The sequence below is a fragment of the Babylonia areolata genome, chromosome 2 (assembly GCF_041734735.1).
Source record: "Babylonia areolata isolate BAREFJ2019XMU chromosome 2, ASM4173473v1, whole genome shotgun sequence".
In the NCBI taxonomy this organism is placed as follows: domain Eukaryota; kingdom Metazoa; phylum Mollusca; class Gastropoda; order Neogastropoda; family Buccinidae; genus Babylonia; species Babylonia areolata.
In genome coordinates, this window is record NC_134877.1 from 54,906,717 (window position 1) to 54,926,716 (window position 20,000).

General features: G+C 46.1%; 1 protein-coding gene across 1 annotated transcript in view; it reads left to right on the forward strand.

Annotated features, from left to right (window-relative positions):
- LOC143275304 (uncharacterized) overlaps positions 1 to 20,000 on the forward strand; it is a 641,085-nt gene that overhangs the window by 215,643 nt on the left and 405,442 nt on the right. Inside the window, exon 8 of the mRNA XM_076579305.1 lies at positions 6,900 to 6,983. Coding sequence (XP_076435420.1) covers positions 6,900 to 6,983 — 84 coding nt within the window. The remainder of the gene's footprint in view (positions 1 to 6,899; positions 6,984 to 20,000) is intronic.

Here is a 20,000-nt window from a genome sequence, read left to right on the forward strand (position 1 = left end):
TTCCTGTTTCTGTCAGCCTCTCCTTCTCCTTCCTGGCACTGTGCCTTGCAGGATTGTCCTGGCAAGTTCTGCTGATTGTGAGCCGTGCCCATACCGATGCGCTGATATTGATACTAAAAATCACCCTTCTTGTCAGCAGATCCCCAAAAGGGCCTTGGAACTGAAATCTGGTTCCAGTTCTGTTTCTGATCACCACAACACCTAAACAGTGCTTATTGAAACACAAAATGCATACATGCAGACACACGTGCACTCTTACGCATGCACACACCGACACAGACACGGACACACATAGACACAGACACAGACACACAGACATAGACACAGACACAGACACAGACACACACACACACACACACACACACACACACACACACACACACACACACACACACACACACACACACACACACACACACACACATTGTGCACAACACATAGGCACAAACGCGCGAGTACGCACGCGCACAAAATACAAATCTGAGAACCGACAATATTTTTGCCAGCTTTTGATAATAAAAGAGCTGCATTATGTGAGACACTAAAGATTAACTGAACCTGCCCTAACGAGGTACGGTTGGATCTTAGTTTTTACTCCTATGATTTCTTTGTCTGTCTTCTGTCCACAAGTCTCTCAATTTATGTCTATCTCTCTGTGTATCCAGATACCTCTCTGTCTGTTTCTGCCTCTCTGTATCTCTATTTCTGTCTGTCTTTGCCTCCCTCTGTCTGTCTCTGTCTGGCTCTCTTTCTCTCTCTCGTTCTCCCTCCCCTCCCCTACCTCTCTATATAAGTTTCCATTTCTCTCTGTCACTGACTCTTGCCTCCTCTCTCTCTCTCTCTCCTCTTCCCCCGCCCCTTCTTTCTCTCTCGCTCACATACTCTCACATTCCTACCCCATCTCCTGTTTTGTATTCAGTGGATTATGATACACACCTCGATAGTCACATATACTTTTTTCTGTTCTGTTGTTGTTTTTTTTGTTTTGTTTTCGTGTTCATATTTGTATTTATGTGTTAATCTCTCGACAAACATTCTCTAACATATTCATTCCCGCTTTCAATGGTTTATGACACCTCGATAACACTTTTTTTCTTTTTTTTCCCTTTTTTTTCATTATTTCGGGGGTTTGCGGGAGGGCGTGTTGTTTTTCGGCGTAATGTTATTTCCGTGTTCCTACACTGAAGTCTGCCGATTCTTGCTTCAGATTCGACGTCATTTGTGCTTGTGTTTTCTGTAGCGTTGAGCTTGTTTACGAGGTCTTAGAGAGTGGCTTGCGTGTAGATTTATGCAGATTTTATTTTTAGACGTTTGTCTGTGCTCTCTGTCTGTCTGTATATCTCTCTGTCTTCCCCGTTTCCCTCTTCCCCTCTCTCTTTTTGTTTGTTTGTTTACTTTTATTTGTTTGTAGGCATGCATGAATAATCATATTCATGTCGTTCTATGATGATGGTGCCAATAGCAGTTGAATTAACAAGACTCAAGGCCTGACTAAGCGCGTTGGGTTACGCTGATGGTCAGGCATCTGCTTGGCAGATGTGGTGTAGCGTATATGGATTTGTCCGAACGCAGTGACGCCTCTTTGAGCTACTGACACTGAAACTAATAAGACTGGTGAGGGTAGCAGTCATTATGGTATTAGTTGCAGTTGCCTTGCGTGGATTTGACAGACGGAAACAAGAGTGTGCCATCCGTGCGTGTGTGTGTGTGTGCGTTCGTGTGTGCGTGTGTGTGCGTGTGCGCGCGTGTGTGTGTTTTTTTGGAGTGAGACCTGCAGTGTGGTGGATTCTGCGTAATGTATTTCCGTCTTCACACACACAGAATAATCTATTCTCGCCCCAGCTTCAACGTCATTGACGGGTGCAATAGCCGAATGGTTAAAGCGTTGGACTTTCAATGTGAGGGGCCCGGGTTCGAATCTCGGTGACGGCGCCTGGTGGGTAAAGGGTGGAGATTTTTCCGATCTCCCAGGTCAACATGTGTGCCTGAACCCCCTTCGCGTGTATACGCACGCAGAAGATCCTGGAATCCGTGTCAGCGTTCGGTGGGTTATGGAAACAAGAACATACCTAGCATGCACTCCCCGTAAACGGAGTATAGCTGCCTACTTGGCGGGGTAAATAAACAAAACGGTCACACAATTAAAATGTTATATGTCTATCTGAGTGTGGATGTGTGCGTGCCTGAAATCTGATTGAATGACTCAGGAAACGAATGATGAGCGCCCAGTGGCAGCCGTCAGTCGGCTCTACCCAGGTAGGCAGCCTGTTGTGCAAATGACCCCGTATTTGTAAAGCGCTTTGAGCTTGGTCTCCGACCGAGGATAGGCGCTATATAAGTATCCATATCAATCAGTCAGTCAATCAATCAATATATGCTTGGGTTGTCTACCGTGTTGTGCAGGTTTTCGAAATCTCAAGGAGTTGTTTACGTATAGAGTTAATTTTGATATCCCCTTTCTTCCCCCTCTTTGTCAAGAGACATTTCCCCCTATCCCCGTTTTGTTTCCCTCTTTGTCAAGAGACATTTCCCCCTATCCCCCCTTTGTTTCCCTCTTTGTCAAGAGACATTTCCCACTATCCCCGTTTCCCCCCATTTTGTTTCCCTCTTTGTCAAGAGACATTTCCCACTATCCCCGTTTCCCCCCATTTTGTTTCCCTCTTTGTCAAGAGACATTTCCCCCTATCCCCCTTTTGTTTCCCCCTTTGTCAAGAGACAGTTCCCCCTATCCCCCTTTTGTTTCTCTCTTTGTCAAGAGACATTTCCCACTATCCCCGTTCTCCCCCCCTTTGTTTCCCTCTTTGTCAAGAGACATTTCCCCCATCCCTCTTTCTTTCCCTCTTTGTCAAGAGACATTTCCCACTATCCCCGTTCTCCCCCCTTTGTTTCCCTCTTTGTCAAGAGACATTTCCCACTATCCCCGTTTCCCCCAGTTTGTTTCCCTCTTTGTCAAGAGACATTTCCCACTATCCCCGTTTCCCCCCATTTTGTTTCCCTCTTTGTCAAGAGACATTTCCCTCTATCCCCCTTTTGTTTCCCTCTTTGTCAAGAGACATTTCCCCCTATCCCCGTTTTGTTTCCCTCTTTGTCAAGAGACATTTCCCCCATCCCTCTTTGTTTCCCTCTTTGTCAAGAGACATTTCCCACTATCCCCGTTCTCCCCTCCCTTTGTTTCCCTCTTTGTCAAGAGACATTTCCCCCTATCCCCGTTTTGTTTCCCTCTTTGTCAAGAGACATTTCCCCCTATCCCCGTTTTGTTTCCCTCTTTGTCAAGAGACATTTCCCACTATCCCCGTTTCCCCCCGTTTTGTTTCCCTCTTTGTCAAGAGACATTTCCCCCTATCCCCCTTTGTTTCCCTCTTTGTCAAGAGACATTTCCCCCTATCCCCGTTTTCCCCCTTTGTTTCCCTCTTTGTCTCTGTATGTCTGCCTATCTTCTGTCTGTCTCTTTCTACCGTTTTCTGTCTCTCCGTCTCTATCACCAAGTCAATCAGTCAGTCAGTCAGTCTGTGTGTCTTTCTGTGTGTTTGTCTGCTTGTCTGTCTGTCTGTCTGTCAGTCAGTCTGTCTCTTCCTGCCGTTTTCTGTCTCTCCGTCTCTGTCACCAAGTCAATCAGTCAGTCAGTCAGTCTGTGTGTCTTTCTGTGTGTCTGTCTGTCTGTCTGTCCGTCCGTATGTCTCTGTCTCTGTCTCTCTCTGTCTCTGTCTGTCTGTCTGTCTGTCTGTCTGTCTCTCTCTTTCTCCATATCTGTCTCTCTGGCAGTCTATCTCTCTCCTTTTTTCTAAATCTCACTCTCTGTCTGTCACTCCTTCTCTATCTGTCTGTCTCCGTCCCTGTCTGTCTGTCTGTCTGTCTCCCTCCCCTCCCTCACTCCCTCTCTCTCTCTGTCCCCCTCCCCCCTCTCTTCTCATTCACATACCGTTGTCTCTCTCATTCCTCCCCATCTCTTTTTTCTTGTTTTTTTTTTTTTTTCGCATTCACACATCGATTCCACCTTTTTTTTGGTTTCATTTCTCTTGGAGGAGCTGCTGAGGATTGGGGTGGGGGTGTAGGGGATCGTGGTGCGGAGACAAGGGGGTCTGGGGTCTGGGGTCGGGGGTGGGGTGTGGGGTGTGGGGGTCTTCTTAATGTATTTCCGTCTTCAAACACGGAAGAATCTGTCTATTTTTTGCCTTGATCTTCTTCAGCGTCATTTATGTTTGTCGTGTTGTAGCATGTTCGTCAAGACCTTAGGGAGTGGGTTGCGTGTAGATTTTATTTCGAGACCCCCACCCTCACCCCCCCCCCCCACACACACACCCCGACAGCCCCCATCTACCCCCATCTCACTCCTTGGCCTTATTCCCTGTTGGACTCTGTTTGTCTTGTCTGTCTGTCTGTCTTTTATTATTTTTATTTATTATTTTATTTTTTTATTTTTTTTATTTAAAAAAAAATCATTTTATTAGTATTACTATTATTATTACTACTACCTTTTTCTATATTATAATTATTATTCATTTATTCATTTATTTATATAAGCTTATCTATTATTTATTCCCCCTTTTTTTTTTTTTTTTTTTTTCTCAAGGCCTGACTAAGCGCGTTGGGTTACGCTGCTGGTCAGGCATCTGCTTGGCAGATGTGGTGTAGCGTATATGGTTTGTCCGAACGCAGTGTCGCCTCCTTGAGCAACTGAAACTGAAACTGAAACTGTCTGTCTGTCTGTCTTTCTTTCTGATCCTCTCTCCCTCTCCTCTCTCTCTTTGGCTCTATCTGTCTCTCTCTCTGTCTCTCTCTCTGCCTATCTGTCTGTCTGTCTGTCAGTCTCTCTCTCCGCCTGTCTGTTTGTCTGTCTGTCTGTCTGTCTGTCCCTCTCGCCTGTCTGTCTGTCTGTCAGTCTCTCTCTCTCTCTCTGCCCCTCAGTGTCAGTCTTTGTCTCTCTTTGTCTCCAGCCGTCTGTATGTCTGCCTCTCTCTCTTTCTCCTGCTCTCTCTCATTCACATACATACATGATCTCTCTCATTGCTACCTATATCTCTTTCCTTTTTCATGTTCAATATCGGTTTCTTTTTTCTTTTTCTTTTTTTTTTTTTAATTTGAGGAGGAAGAGCGATGGGGACCTGGACACGAGGGGTGAGGGGAGGAGTTCTGTTTTATAGATTTCCTTCTTCACACACACACAGAGGAATCTATTCTCGCCTGAACTTCAACGTCATCAGTGCGTGTGCTGTCTGTTGTGTTGGGCATGGTTTTTTGTTGTTGTTTTTTTTCCAAGACCTAAAAGTGTTGTTTTTCTGCTTCTCTCTCTCTCTCTCTCTCTCTCTCTCTCTCTCTCTCTCTCTCTCTCTCTGTCTCTGTCTCCTTGTCTGTCTGTCTGTCTCTGTTTGTCTGTCTTTGTCTCCGTCTGTCTGTCTCTGTCTCGATCTTTCTCCCTGTCTTGCTCCCTCCCTCATTCACATGCATCATCATCATGTCTCATTCTTACTCATCTTTTTTTTTTCTCCCCATTTCTAATAGATTATAATACATAGATTCCACGATGTTTTTGTTTTTTGTTTGTTTCTTTGATTTGTGTGTGTGTGTGTGTGTGTGTGTGTGTGTGTGTGTGTGTGTGTGTGTGTGTGTGTGTTTGTTTTTGGGGTTTTTTTTTTTTTTGGTTGTTGTTGTTTTGCTTTGTTTTTTGTTTTGGTGAGGAGCTGGGGAAACCGAGACGCAGGGGTTGGGGGGGGGGGAGGGAAATGGGGAGGGAGGGGTTCTGTGTTATAGATTTCCATCTTCATACACACGCACGCACACACACACACACACACACACACACACACACACACACACACACACACACACACACACACACACACACACACACAATCTATTCTCGCCTCAGCTTCAGCGTCATCTATGCTCACGTTGTCTGTCGTCCTGTCCATGCTTTTCAAGACCTCAGGGAGTTGTTTGCGTGTAGAATTTATTTCGAGACACCTCCCCATAGCTCCCGCTCTGTATTTGTCTTTATGTGTAGGCCTCTGTTCGTCTCACTTTCTCTCTCTCTCTCTCTCTCTCTCTCTCTCTCGCCCCCCCCCCCCCTCTCTCTCTCTTTCTCACCCATTCTCACTTTGTTTCGTTTTTGCTTGTTTACCTTTGTTGTTTCATTGAGTCGTATTAATGTTAACGGGAATCCCTTCACTCAGGGTTGAGACCTTAATGTAAATACGTCAGTCTGATTCTGATTCCCCCCCCCCCCCCCCTTCTTTCATTCTCTCTTACTTGCTTTTGTCATCCAGGAATGAAACTGTATTGTGCAATGTGGATTTATACATTTACAATGCCTTAAAAAGATTGCGTATTGCTATAACTCAGACTACAGTAATGGTATTAATTGTCCGTTATGGTAATCATCTGAAGCTAATATATCTAGCACTGTATTTTGGGGGGTGTAAAATAATCGTTTGATTGGTATATGACTTTCCCCTTCATTTAGGGGCTTTGGCCAAAATCTGAATAAACCATTTCGTTTCGTTTCGTATTGTTTCGTTTCGTTTCTTTCTTTCTCTCTTATTTTTTTTTCTTTCTCTGTATTTCTGTCTCCATCTTTTTTTCACCTTTCTCTATCGCACGCACACTTTCTCTTTCTGTGTCGGGTTCTCTGTGTGCCTGTCGTCTGTACCCACCCTTCTCCGTTTACTCTGTCAGTCAGTCAACCAGTCCCAGTCCTCTCGTGGTGTGTGTGTGTGTGTGTGTGTGTGTGTGTGTGTGTGTGTGCTTGTGTGTGTGTGTGTGAGCGCGGGGTGTGGGGGTGGGGGAAGGCGGGCGCAAGAGTACCTTGTGTATATTCAGCATGTTTCTGAACCTGTGTTTTTCATTGCGCTGAACTGAACTCCCATGACACCAATGCTCTTCCTGTCCTGTCCTGTCCACAGGGTGGACCCCAGGCGAGCAGAGGTGTTCGTCAACAACCTGACCAAAACTCTGCACGTGCCAGCCGGCGTGGCCAATCTGGACCAGTAAGTATTTTTTTTTTTCCTCACACAGCTGTGCAGGGTCTCCTCTGGCGTGTAGCCTCTTGGCGACCTAACATCGATAGTTTCCTGTGACCTGACGACGCTGGGACTGCAACTGATGAACCCTGGTGTGGCTGTGATCCAAAATAAGTTGGTTTTTTTCATTTCTTGTAATTGTGTTGAAATCAGGGAGAAGAGTGTGTGTGCGTGAAAGTGGGGGAAAGTCATCCAACCCCCCCCCCCCCCCCCCCCCCCCCAAAAAAACAAAAAAACCCACCAAAAACAAAACAAAAAACCCAAAAACTAACCCACCCCCCCCCAAAAAAAAACGAAGAAAAGGAAAGATTATAAGACGATGTTAACGCTGTTTTTTTTCCTGTTTTTGTCACCAGTTTCATTGTTTGCATTTCAGTTTTTAGTATGTGATACCAGTGTAGTTGCCTTATATCCTCTGTACTCCAATAGGTGTCAAAGGATTAAATAATCTTGACTCTACGAGTCGAAGTACACAACTTCTCCTCTCCCAAGTGGGTTCAACGGTTTTTCCTCTTGTGTTTTGTATTTTGATTTTTGTATTTGGGGCACTCGGAATGACTGGCGTGAAATGACTTTTGCCTTCGTAACAGCTGATTTCATGAGATCATATCGACCTTCTCACTTAGTGGAGTAGCCTTCTGACGCATAACATCTAAAACAACAACAACAACAACAAAGATACAAAACAAAACAACAACAAACAAACAAACAAACAAAAAACCTGGACAATTAGAAGACTTCTAGCTTCTGAGAAAACAAAAACTGGCGCTGCAAGCAGACTTGGTGCCTTCTGCCTTCATGGTCATTCAAGGACAGTTTTCAAAATATAGACAAAGTTCTCAAGAAAAATACTCGCCTGTCAAAAAGACGTACATGGATCTCACCGACACAGAGTTCCACACAGGGATAACCACTAACAACTTGTCTCAGATCTAATAATCGATCCATGTTTACTTTATATCTAAAAAATAAAAAAAAAGAACTGTTGAAAATATGTATGGCATAACCGTATCGCCCCCCCCCCCCCCGCGCCCCCCCCCCTCTCTCTCTCTCTCTGCTGTCGGTTCAGTGAAAATGGTACCTAGGATGTCATTTACCCCCCGTTGCTCCCATCGTTACCCATTTCGCCGCTATCGATGCCGTCACGTTGAATGGAAGTGAATGGTTCCATCAATGAACGTTACTGTCCAAAGTCTGGGGCAAAGATGATGCTCCACTGATTTCCTCTGCGATGACGATGGTTGTGATGATGATGATGGTGGTGGTGTTGATGATGATGATGATGGTGATGATGATGATGATGATGGTGATGATGATAATGATGGTGGTGGTGATGATGATGATGATGGTGGTGGTGGTGATGATGGTGATGATGATGATGATGATGATGACGATGGTGGTGTTGATGATGATGATGGTGATGATGATGATGGTGGTGTTGATGATGATGATGATGATGGTGATGATGATGATGATGATGATGGTGGTGGTGATGATGATGATGATGGTGATGATGATGATGATGATGGTGATGATGATGGTGATGATGATGATGATGATGATGGTGATCCACTCAGTTCCTCTGCGCCGACGTCGACAACGACAACGAGAACAACGACGATGATTGTGATGATGTTGATCACGAGGACGTGAGTGGTTGACAGTGATGACTGTACTGATTCTAGAGATCTTGTCATTCAGAGATCTGTCAGATGGAAATATCAGTTGTGAGTGTGATGGAAATGGGAGGCAAATCAGAGGAAGGACTGATGAAGGACTGAACATAATGATAATGAAGTGGAGGAGAATGTGCATTGAGATGGTGTCTGCGAATGATTTTAATCCTCGTCGTCATCACCACTATGATTCTTCTTCTTCTTCTTCTTCTTCTTCTTCTTCTTCTTCCTATCGTTTATGACACCATCGTTTCTATTAACTGACGTATTCTTTCCCGTGCATTTGTACAAGACAATTAGAACCATTTGCATGTTCGCATGCATGCACCTCCAACCCACACCGTGCACATCCATCGCCCATATTACACACATATATTATGTGCGCGCGAACACACACACACACACACACACACACACACACACACACACACGTACCCATATATTTCACCCATACCTACCCATCACTTCACTACACACACACACACACACACACACACACACACACACACACACACACACACACACACACACACACAGCCTCCACCCAGGTTTGGACCTGAACTCTCTCTCTCCCTCCAACCCCCTGTTTGTGTGAAGCGAAACAGCCAAGCAGGCAGACAGAGAGAGGACTAATTGCAACGTCTTTGCCCCATCACCGTCAGGCCATCGGAGCGGTTCCACGCTGTCTGACGAGGCGGACGGGTGGCCGTAACGTCTTCGTTACCGACATAATTGTCCTCTCCATAGTGATGCCGGCAGGGGTACCTGGCTGAGGGAATGAGACAGGGGTGAGGAGGGCGAGGGGTGGGGGTGGGGATAGGTTCATGTCGCGAAAGAGAGAGAGAGAGGGAGGGGGTAGGGGTGGAGAGAGAGAGAGAGTGAGATCTCGAGAGGTGGGATTGGAGAGAGAGAGGGGGAGAGAGAGGAGGGGATGGAGAGAGAGAGAGAGACAGAGAGGGAGGAAGGGCGAGAGACAGACAGACAGAAAGACCGAAGCATGGGATTGGAGAGAGACAGACAGACAGTGATGTTTGAGGAGCAGAAATGCGGGTGCATTTCTGTCAGAAACCTGGGTGCTTTTTCGTTGTTGTTGTTGTTTTGATTCAGTTCTGTCCATGCACAACCATGTCAGTAATTTATATAAAACTGCAAACTTCCAACTAAGGAAAATCCGCACCATTCGACCGCACCAGACTGTTGAATTAACCGCTCAGCTCGTCTCTTCCTTGATCCCAATCGAATTTGACTTCTGCAGTTCACTGCTTGCTGCTTCGGAAAAGGTTACATATTTCATGTAACTAAATACAAAATATAAATCACATTTGGAATTGTGCTCATATTGCACACCATAAAGGCTCATAATGGCCACACCGACTATTTGGTTCAGTTATACATGTTCCAGGACGAAAAGATTAGAAGAAAAAAAAAAGTAATATGCCAGAAGGAGGAATTTTTTGTTTAATGTCCCGTCACACATATCGGTGATTGAAGACATTTTGTAAAAGTATTTATGAATACATCTGAGTATTATCAGTTAGAAGGGGTGGGAGATGTGGATGAATGGAGGGTTTGGGGAAACTGGGCAAATGAGGGTAAAAATGTGGGTGAAATTTGAAAGAAAAACAAAACAAACAAACAAACAAACAAAAAACCTCTAAATACAGTTACAGGAAATTATTCAGGTTTAAAAAAAAAAAAAAAAAAAAAAAATTCTATAACAAACCCAAAAGGGTTTGGGGAAAAAAAAAAGGGGGGGGGGGTTAACACACAAAGAACAAAGTAAATACTGATTTCGGCTTCGTGTTAATCGTGGCGTGTAATATTCTGGTAGAAGAGCACCGCTCCTAAAGAGGCCGCCGGTACAATGGCTGAAGTACAGCCACGAACACAGGTCGACGCACAAATGGACCTTGTAGCACTCTCCTACCGAATCCACCGCACAAAAAACTCCGATTTCACGTCACCAAAACACAGATGAATGGGGAAACGAAACTGATGATATTAAAAAGAAAACAATAACAGTTAAAAGATATTATTTTATGGCAGAGCTGTTTGTTCCTGCTGCTTGACGTTATCCATGGGCAGGTCACTCCTAATATGCCAGAGATACAACATGTGTAGCGTGTATGGATTTGTCCGAACGCAGTGACGCCTCCTTGAGAAAGTGAAACTGAAACTGAAACAGAGATGCAACATTGTACAATGTACACATACCAGACAGAAGTGAGTGGGTGGGCTTTTATCCCAAACACAAAATAATAGGACAAAGTCACTGTACTAAAAAACACAACAACAACACCAACAACAAAAAGTAATTGAGCATGTTGACTATGGATGGAATCAAATTCGAAAAAATACAGACAGAGTGATGGAGAGGAGGTGGGTGTGAAGGGCAGTGGAGAGAAACGTGGGAAAGAGGGGGGGGGGGGGGGAGGGAGGGGTAGATAGAGACCAGATCAGACGCGAAACACACACACACACACACACACACACACACACACGCACACACACACAGGCGCACGCATACGCACACACACACACACACACACACACACACACACACACACTCACTCACTCACTCACTCACTCTGTTTCGTTTCATTTCCATACACGGAGATCTTGTCGAAATCTACAACTTGATATTAATAATACTGTTCATGACTGATTAGCTGTGCCCAGGGGTGTCGTTAAACAAAGTATCTAACCAAACCAATTTCAGACAGAGATGGGGAGGGGGGGAGGGGGGCTATGAGAGGTTACGTAGGGAGCAGGGAAGGGGGATATCTCAAACACTGTACTCCAGCCCTTTAAAGACTGGGCCACTCTGTCAGTGTCAATGGGGAGACAAGGGCGGGGCAACATGGGCAACAAGAAATGGAGTTTTGAGAGACATACAGAGAGAGAGAGAGAGAGAGAGAGGGGAGGGGGGGTGGAGACAGACAGACATACAGAGAGAGGGGGCAAGAGAGACAGACAGACAGACAGATAGAGGGGGGGAGGGGGAGAGAGAGAGACAGAGAGAGGGAGAGACAGAGAGACAGACAGAGAGAGGGGGGAGAGAGGGATAGAGAGACAGACATACAGAGAGAGGGGGCAAGAGAGACAGACAGACAGACAGAGAGAGGGGGGGAGAGGGGGAGAGAGAGAGACAGAGAGAGGGAGAGACAGAGACAGAGAGAGGGGGGAGAGAGGGAGAGAGAGACAGACAGAGAGAGAGAGAGGGGGAGGAGAGAGACAGACAAACATACAGAGAGAGGGGGCAAGAGAGACAGACAGACAGAGAGAGAGGGGGAAAGAGAGACAGAGAGATGGAGAGACAGAGAGACAGACAGAGAGAGGGGGGAGAGAGGGAGAGAGAGACAGACAGAGAGAGAGGGGGGGGAGAGGAGATGGAGGGAAAGGGGAATAAAAGAGAATTGAAAAAGAAACAAAATGCTCTACGGAGTTAGGGGATAGGGAGGGAGAAGGGGAGGGAGAGGAGAGAGAGACAGACAGACAGACAGAGACAGACAGACAGACAGAGACAGAGAGTGGGGCAAGAATCAATGTGCCGTAATGGTATTTAGGTTGAAATAACTTTCTCTTCACGTGTCTTGGAACAGAGGAATAAAATGCGAAAGAATTTCAGAGGACGAGGAAGAAAGGAGGAGGAGGATGGGGCGAGACAGACAGACAGATGAAACTTGAGACACGGCTAGTTTATCATTCTGGAAAGGTTATGAAGAATGTTCTCTGCGGGGAACTGGCGGTAAACATAATGATAATAGTTAAGTTTAATCAACTTTACCCTCAGATCTCGTTAACTAGGGCAACATGGGCAACGACAAATGGATTTTTGAGAGACAAAGAGAGAGAGGGGAGAGAGAGGGGGGAATGGGGGACGGAGGGGTGTGGGGGGGGGGGGGGGGTAGGAGATAGAGAGGGGGAAAAGAGAGACCTCTACAGAGACACAGAGAGAGAGGGGGGGGGGGGGGGGGTGAGGGGGATGGAGGGAGAGAGGACTAAAAGAGAATTAAAAACGAAACTTTCAGAACTAAAAACCTTATGGCCTACTCTCCCAATGATTATGTTGTTGTTGTTGGGTTTTTGCTGTTGTTGTTGTTGTTGGTGTTGTTGTTTTTGTTTACCTACATCCACTGCAAAGAGTACACACAGAGCACAAGCAAGAGAGAGAGAGATAGAGAGAGTCGTTGACAGAGAGATGCATACAGACAGAAGGAGACAGATACGTTAATAGAGAGAGAGAGAGGGAGAGAGAGATGGGGGGGTGGGGGGCATAGAGAAAGAGGGGGGCGGATGAAGGAAGAAGGAAGCAAGGACAGAAAAGAAGGGAGTGAGGAAAGAAAGGAAGAAAAAAAAAATTAAATAAAGAGAGACCGAGGGAATCCAGAACCTTTGATTTAACTTTTGTTCGCTTGAAGCTGGGCGACATTATTTACACCAGAGACACACGCATACACGGATAGAGACAGCCCGTTCGTTTTTCTCTCTCGCCGCGACCTCCTGATTCAGGTTGGCAAGATTTTCACCAGATGTTAATGATGTTACAGCCCAAGGAGCTGGGGTTAAAAGTATCAGTGTCAGTAGCTCAAGGAGGCGTCACTGCGTTTGGACAAATCCATATACGCTACACCACATCTGCCAGGCAGATGCATGACCAGCAGCGTAACCTAACGCGCTTAGTCAGGCCTTGAGAAAAAAAACAAAGGTAAATGAATATCTAACTCTCTCTCTCTCTCTCTCTCTCTCTCTCTCTCTCTCTCTCTCTCTATATATATATATATATATATATATATATATATAAATTAACAACAACAACAACAACAACAACAAAGATAAGATAATAATAATTATAATAATAATAAACAAAAATAATAAAAACTAAATGAACAACGTAATGAACTCAACATGGACGACAACAACGGCAGCAATGATGTAGCATACTTGCAACGCACAGTAATAACAGTGCAGCATAGATATGAAACACGAGATTGATATGATAATACAGGGGTCAATAAAATGGTCAAGACCACTATTATAGATATCTTCTTCTTCTTCTTTTTCGTTCGTGGGCTGCAACTCCCACGTTTACTCGTTATGTACACGAGCGGGCTTTTACGTGTATGACCGTTTTTACCCCCGCCATGTTGGCAGCCATACTCCGTTTTCCGGGGTATAGATATGATATGCTCGGGTCAACAAAATGTTGAAGACCACTCGAGAACTCTCCCAGTTTTCTTTTTGGTAAAAATGATGCTGACGTTTCGGCATACAGCGGCGTATGTGACTAATGTAATGAGCAGCGCTCATAACCTGGCATGCTTTCTTACTACAGGCACCCCCTATTTTAACATTGAACCCCCCCCCCTCCCCACATAATTGTCGTTTGCTGATAAAATTACTGAATCGTAAAATTTTGGCTGACATTTTCGATTTTACAAACGCATTCTTGAATCATAATTCAGGCAGCTTGCATAATTCAGATAATTTCTCGGTTAAAAACGAACAGAAAAAAACTAAGTATTTTATGAAAACATATCTCCTTTTTTTTTTTGGAAGCACATCCCTCACGTTTTGTGGAGAGTGTAATTGACACTTTACCGTCATGATGAATGCGCCAACATCAGTTAATTTATTCACGCCATGCACTGTTTGTCTGTCAGTCAGTCAGTCAGTCAGTCAACCAGTCCCAGTCCTCTCGTGGTGTGTGTGTGTGTGTGTGTGTGTGTGTGTGTGTGTGTGTGTGTGTGTGACATGGTCTGCTCGGGTATCCGCATTTCTTGCATCACCTCAGTGTTAATCAACACAGACCCCCTCCGTCTGTTTGTTTCCTGGGAAGGAGTTTCATCATCTTCCTCCACCACCACACCCTCCCCCACCCAACCCCCCTGACTCAATAAACCTCTCTCCCTACACACTCAAACCCTCAACCTCCTTCTTATCCTCTCCCCCCCCCCTGCACCCCCCCCCCATAGCCCCCCCCCCCCCCCCGGTAGCCCCCGCCCCCCAAGCTCCCTGCCACAGTCCTACCCTTCCCACCCACTCCTATCCGGCCTGCATTCTGGACAGTAGTGCTTTACTCATCATCATCTCTCCTCCATCCTCTTCCCCCATTACATCCCACACATCCTCTCCACACCTCTGCCGATTTTTTTCTTTCTGGCATCGTGCAGGCTTCTGTCAGCATTACTAACCCCCCCCCCCCCCTCACCCACCACACCACATGCCCCCCCTCCCCCCCGACCCCCGATCCCCCCGCCCCCCGCCCCATTCAACCCTCCACCCTTGCCGCCTACTGGGCCTTGTTCGGCATCACGTTTTCAGCCAGCTGCTTTCCTCTACTTTCAGTTCTGTCCTTCCTGCTCTCTCTCTCTCTCTCTCTCTCTCTCTCTCTCCCACGCATCGCATCAAGCGATGAGCACGTGTTGTGTCATGTCTTCCTTATTACGTGTTTTCAAGAAGCTGTTTCTAAACATTGACGTGTTGACGTGTACTACGCCCGTACGCACGCACTCGCGCACACTGACACATGCACGCATGCATGCACGCACTGAAATCAAAACGAACGCGCGCGCGTACGCACTCACAAACAGTTTTGGAAGGTTAAAACGGCGGAAGGAGAGGCCTGGGCTTCGCCTTCCTGTACCCAGCCCAAGATATCGTGGGTATGAATCCCCTGCACCAATGGCCTTAAAAGCCTACGTTACCTTCAACCCTTTTTTTGGTTGTTGTTGTTGTTTAATGTATCGTTGCGAGGGAGACAAATTACGTGCACAAAGTGGATGCGGCACAAGGGAACTTGATTTATTTTGTCATTTGAAAGGCTGTGGCACCCAGACCACCACTCAAAGTCTAATGGAAGGGGGAGCGGGCGGAGAGAAACGGGATGTGGGTTGTATTCCAAAATTGACTTTTCAGATTAGATATTTCGGGGGGAAAAAATATCATAATACGTATCTTGTCGTCGAGAGGGGGGAAAATAGAACAAAACGCAAGAGGAAAAAAAAAATCCGGAACACATTTCGGGTGGAATTGCTCCATACCCGTGCACAATGTCGTCGGAGTACCGGAAAGCGCAATGAACGCAGTGCGTGTTTTATGGGGACTGACAGCTTCTGCAGAGTGTCGTCGGTGGGCGAACTCGCTTTGGTCGGACGTGTGCCGTGAAGCCTATTTACTGCCTCCCTTGTCGCCTGTCATCTTTGGTTATGTCACGTGTGTACATGGATGACTTTCTGTTTGAACCCTGGACTTCGTGGTGTCAGAAGAGAGCGTGGTGCCGGTGCTGTCGATAGTTACAGAGCCCAATGAAGACACACGTGCGCGCACACACTCACACACGCACGCGACGCACCCGTAAACAAACACAGAGTGAACTAGGGAATCCATGTGACGTACTGAGAGGGGCAGTTTGTTCCATTCCACTGGGCGAAGATAAGAGAAAGAGCGATAACCTTGGGTTTTATTTGTTTCTTCGAGCACTTTCAAATCAGCAGCCGAGGGTAAAGATCTAGGAGTATGGATAGAAAGTAAGTCACAAAGTTATGTGGGTGCATTATGGTTTATGACATTAAAAGACATGGTAGTTAGTTTGTAATATGGGCAGCCAGTGTAGATTTTCAAGAAAATGACTTAATGTTCTTAACATTATCCTTGCAGCACAATTCTAGATGTTCTTGAATCTTTGAAGGGGATTGTCAGGGATGCCAACCAAGAAGAGAATTGGCATCAATGGGATTCCACCTTTTTTTTCATTTCAACATTCTCTGTACTGGTTGCGTGTTACCGGCGGAATCCGATTCAGAATCCTGCTACTTTCGTTGCTTTTGGGTTTTTTTTCTTACCTTCTGAATCTGCGCAGGTCTTCTCGGTCATCACCTTTGTTCTTCAGCACAAGCAGTAAGCGTCATCTGCTGTCATCCATAAAAGAAATGTGCCTGATTTGCAGCCCTATCCCCACTTCCCTGTTCTTTGGATCAGTTTTCTCTTTGAAATCCGGGACACTGATTCATCTTCATCCAACCTCAAAATCCGCTCTTGAACTTTTCATCTGTATTTCCCCGCTTTTACATCAGTGATTGCCCAACTTTGAGTATGATGTGTGTGTGTGTGTGTGTGTGTGTGTGTGTGTGTGTGTGTGCGTGTGTGTGTGTGTGTGTGTGTGCACTAGGATACACTTTGAAAACATAGAGGGAGAGGGACGAGAGAGATCGACTTGGTGCTCTATTTTGGTCACTTTCCTAGTTGTGTATATATGCCTTTAGTTTGTTTGCAAACCTTTCTTTTGAAAAATGGTGTCTTTGGTTATTGATATACGCATATAAGTATAAAGATTAGCGGTAAGGATGTTTTGGGGACACATTGCATACATTTCCATACATCAGTAGTAGTGGTAGTCGCAGTGGTGGTAGTAGCAGTAGTAGAAGTAGTAGGTTCATCGCCATCATGGCTTCTCCTGGGAGAAGGTAAACACATGCCATACATCACATCCAGCTGTACCCGCACGCACCCACTCTGGCTTTCCTGAAGTAAACATTCGTGTCTTGTCTTGTATTTGCCAGTGTTCTTTTAAGTCCCTCGGAAACACGAAAACAACAAACATGCATCAGGTAGTAAAGGGAATATTGGTGCTTAAATGGCTGGATGGAAAACAATCCATCATATCACACTGGTCTATTTTGAAAAATACAAAGTTCGCGCAGGTACATGTGGGCGTCTCTGCTAACGAACATTGATTGGGGGAAAGGGTTAAGTACATGGCCAGGGAAAAGAGAGAGAGAGAGTGAGAGAGAGAGAGAGAGAGAGAGTTGGGCGGGGGGGTGGGGGTGGGGGGGGGAGGGAGAAACAACTATTAATTCAGAAAGTTTTCCCGTACATGCTGTTCCGTTTGATCAAAAGCCCAGACATGATGAAACGAGCGGACTCCCTATCGACATTCGCTTTAGCGATTCTTTGTAAATCACAGCTCAGCGAAAGAGCGATTGTCTTGAATGAATAATTCCATTATACGATACTTAAACAGTTACCAGTCTAGTTAGTTAATGATCTGCTCTTGCGTTCTACCACGTAGACCTCTACTAAGGCGATGGGGAGGAGGAGAAGGAGGAGGAGAATGAGAAGGATAGGCTTAACGCTGGCAGGGGAAAGAAGAGGAGAATGTCACTATAGCCTGGTCATTTTCCTCTGGCCTTTAATGTCCGCCTGGATTGTGTCCCCCCTTTGCTTCAAAGACATCGCCCCAAGATCTCGGGCCTTTCAACTCCGGAAGAATGGAAAGGGTTGTGCAAAGACTTCAGAGCGGGCGATAGCAGGGTACACCTCGGAAACCTTTCCTGTGGATAATGTTGCAGAATTAGAAACGACGTCTCCCGCCTCCCTAACTCTTTTCCCTCCCCGCCCTCTCTTCCCCTACTTTGCCGCCCCCACACCCATCCCCCTACACCCCTCTTCCTCCTCCAAACCCTCCTTTCCCCGCATCATCCTTTCAATTTTACTTCCACCACACATCCTCCCCCCCCCCCCCCGATCCCCCTCAAACCTCCCCCCTTTCCTATTCTCATCTGCCTGAGAGGTTTCTGGACTCTGAATTTCAAGCACTACTGTACCGGTCGTCTACGTCCTTTTGCTTTTCTCTTCAGTCTCTTTTCGCGTGATGACTCGATGGCGTGAGTGTCAGCATTGTACACAATAAAAAGAGGGAGGCAAGACCCTGGTTGCCGTTGATGGGTGGAGAGTAGTGGATGATCGAACGTGAACCAGCCATCATTCGTATAGGATCTGGTCATGAGATCACACGAATATTACGCGAGAGGTGTTCGATGATGATAAATGGGTTATCATTTTGTTCCAGGCTGTCCTGTCCAGAACCTGGGCGTCAGTCTTGTGTGGTGATTTGTCAGGAAAGGAAGACAATTACGCGCGTAAACAAAAAAAAACAAAAAACGTGTGGCGACAAATGTGTTGTCCTTGGTTGTACTCTAGAGAGGGGCAAATACGGACAGACCAAATCAGCTTAAACAATAACGTTGAGAAATTATCTTAAAAAAAACACACAAAAACTTGAGGCTTTTGTATTAACGTTTAGCAAACAACAACGAAGTAAATGTTCCTCAGTTGGAAACCAACATAATGTGACACAAATTGAGGATGGAGGGGGGGGGAGGGGAGGACAGGATAGACAGAAATTATACCCCACCCCCACTCCCCTAAAAAAAAAAAACCCACCCGGTTCACGGTTTAAAGTGCAATGTAAGATTAACACGTAACAGTTAAGCGCAACACATCGCGTCGCATGTCATCGCATGGCACTGCAGTGTACCGCAATACGGTTCAGTGTTATTGAGTGCAGTGCGTTTTGATTCCAGATGCCATGGCTTAATTAATGAATCTCACAGGCAACCCAAAATGAACACCAGTGAACGATCTTTTAGACCTCCAGCAAGAGCTTGTAAAACTCGTCTGCATCTCTGCTTCTCTTTTGGAAATGTAACTAGCTGCGAGTAGCATACAACAGATGTTTCAGTGTTTTCTGAACCTGCTTGTTTCTCTCTCTCTCTCTCTCTCTCTCTCTCTCTCTCTCTCTCTGTCAATTTGTCTCTCTGTGCCTCTCTGCGCCCCCCCCCCCCCCACCCCGCCCCCCTCTCTTTCTCTGACTGTATGTAACTCTGTCTAATTTTTCGGTTACATTTACGTTATTTAATTGATCTGTGTGTGTGTGTGTGTGTGTGTGTGTGTGTGTGTGTGTGTGTGTGTGTGTGTGTGTGTGTGTACATATTATCTGTGATCTGTTTGTTGACACCACCCGTTTCGTGGGGGACCATGACTTGTGTTGAAAGGAACATCCGCGTTCCCGTGTTCTTATTCATCTGTCTGAATGTCTGTCTGCCTGTCTGTCAGTCTGTCTTTCTTTCTGAATGTCTGCCCTCCCCACCCCCCCTCTCTCTCTCCCTCTCTCTCCTCACCCACCCTCTCTCTCTCTCCCTCATTCCCTCCATCCCTCTCCCCCCTCCCTCTCCCCCTCTGCCTCTCTCCTTCTCTGTTTTTCACGCACTGCACCATTACCCGTCCACCCATTTCCTCCCATCCGCTATTTCCTCGACGCTCAATAAACTCTCGGGATTAGAAGTCCTTGGAGTACGTTTTCAGATGGATTGGTATGAACGGATTTCTACAGAGTCAACTTCCACCTTGTATACTGCCCCCAACCCCACCCTCCCTTCCTTTTGCACCCACCCCTCCCTTCCACTCCCCTTCACCCACTCCCATGCCACCCAGTGGAAAGGCGCTAGCTTACAGGGAGTTAACTGTC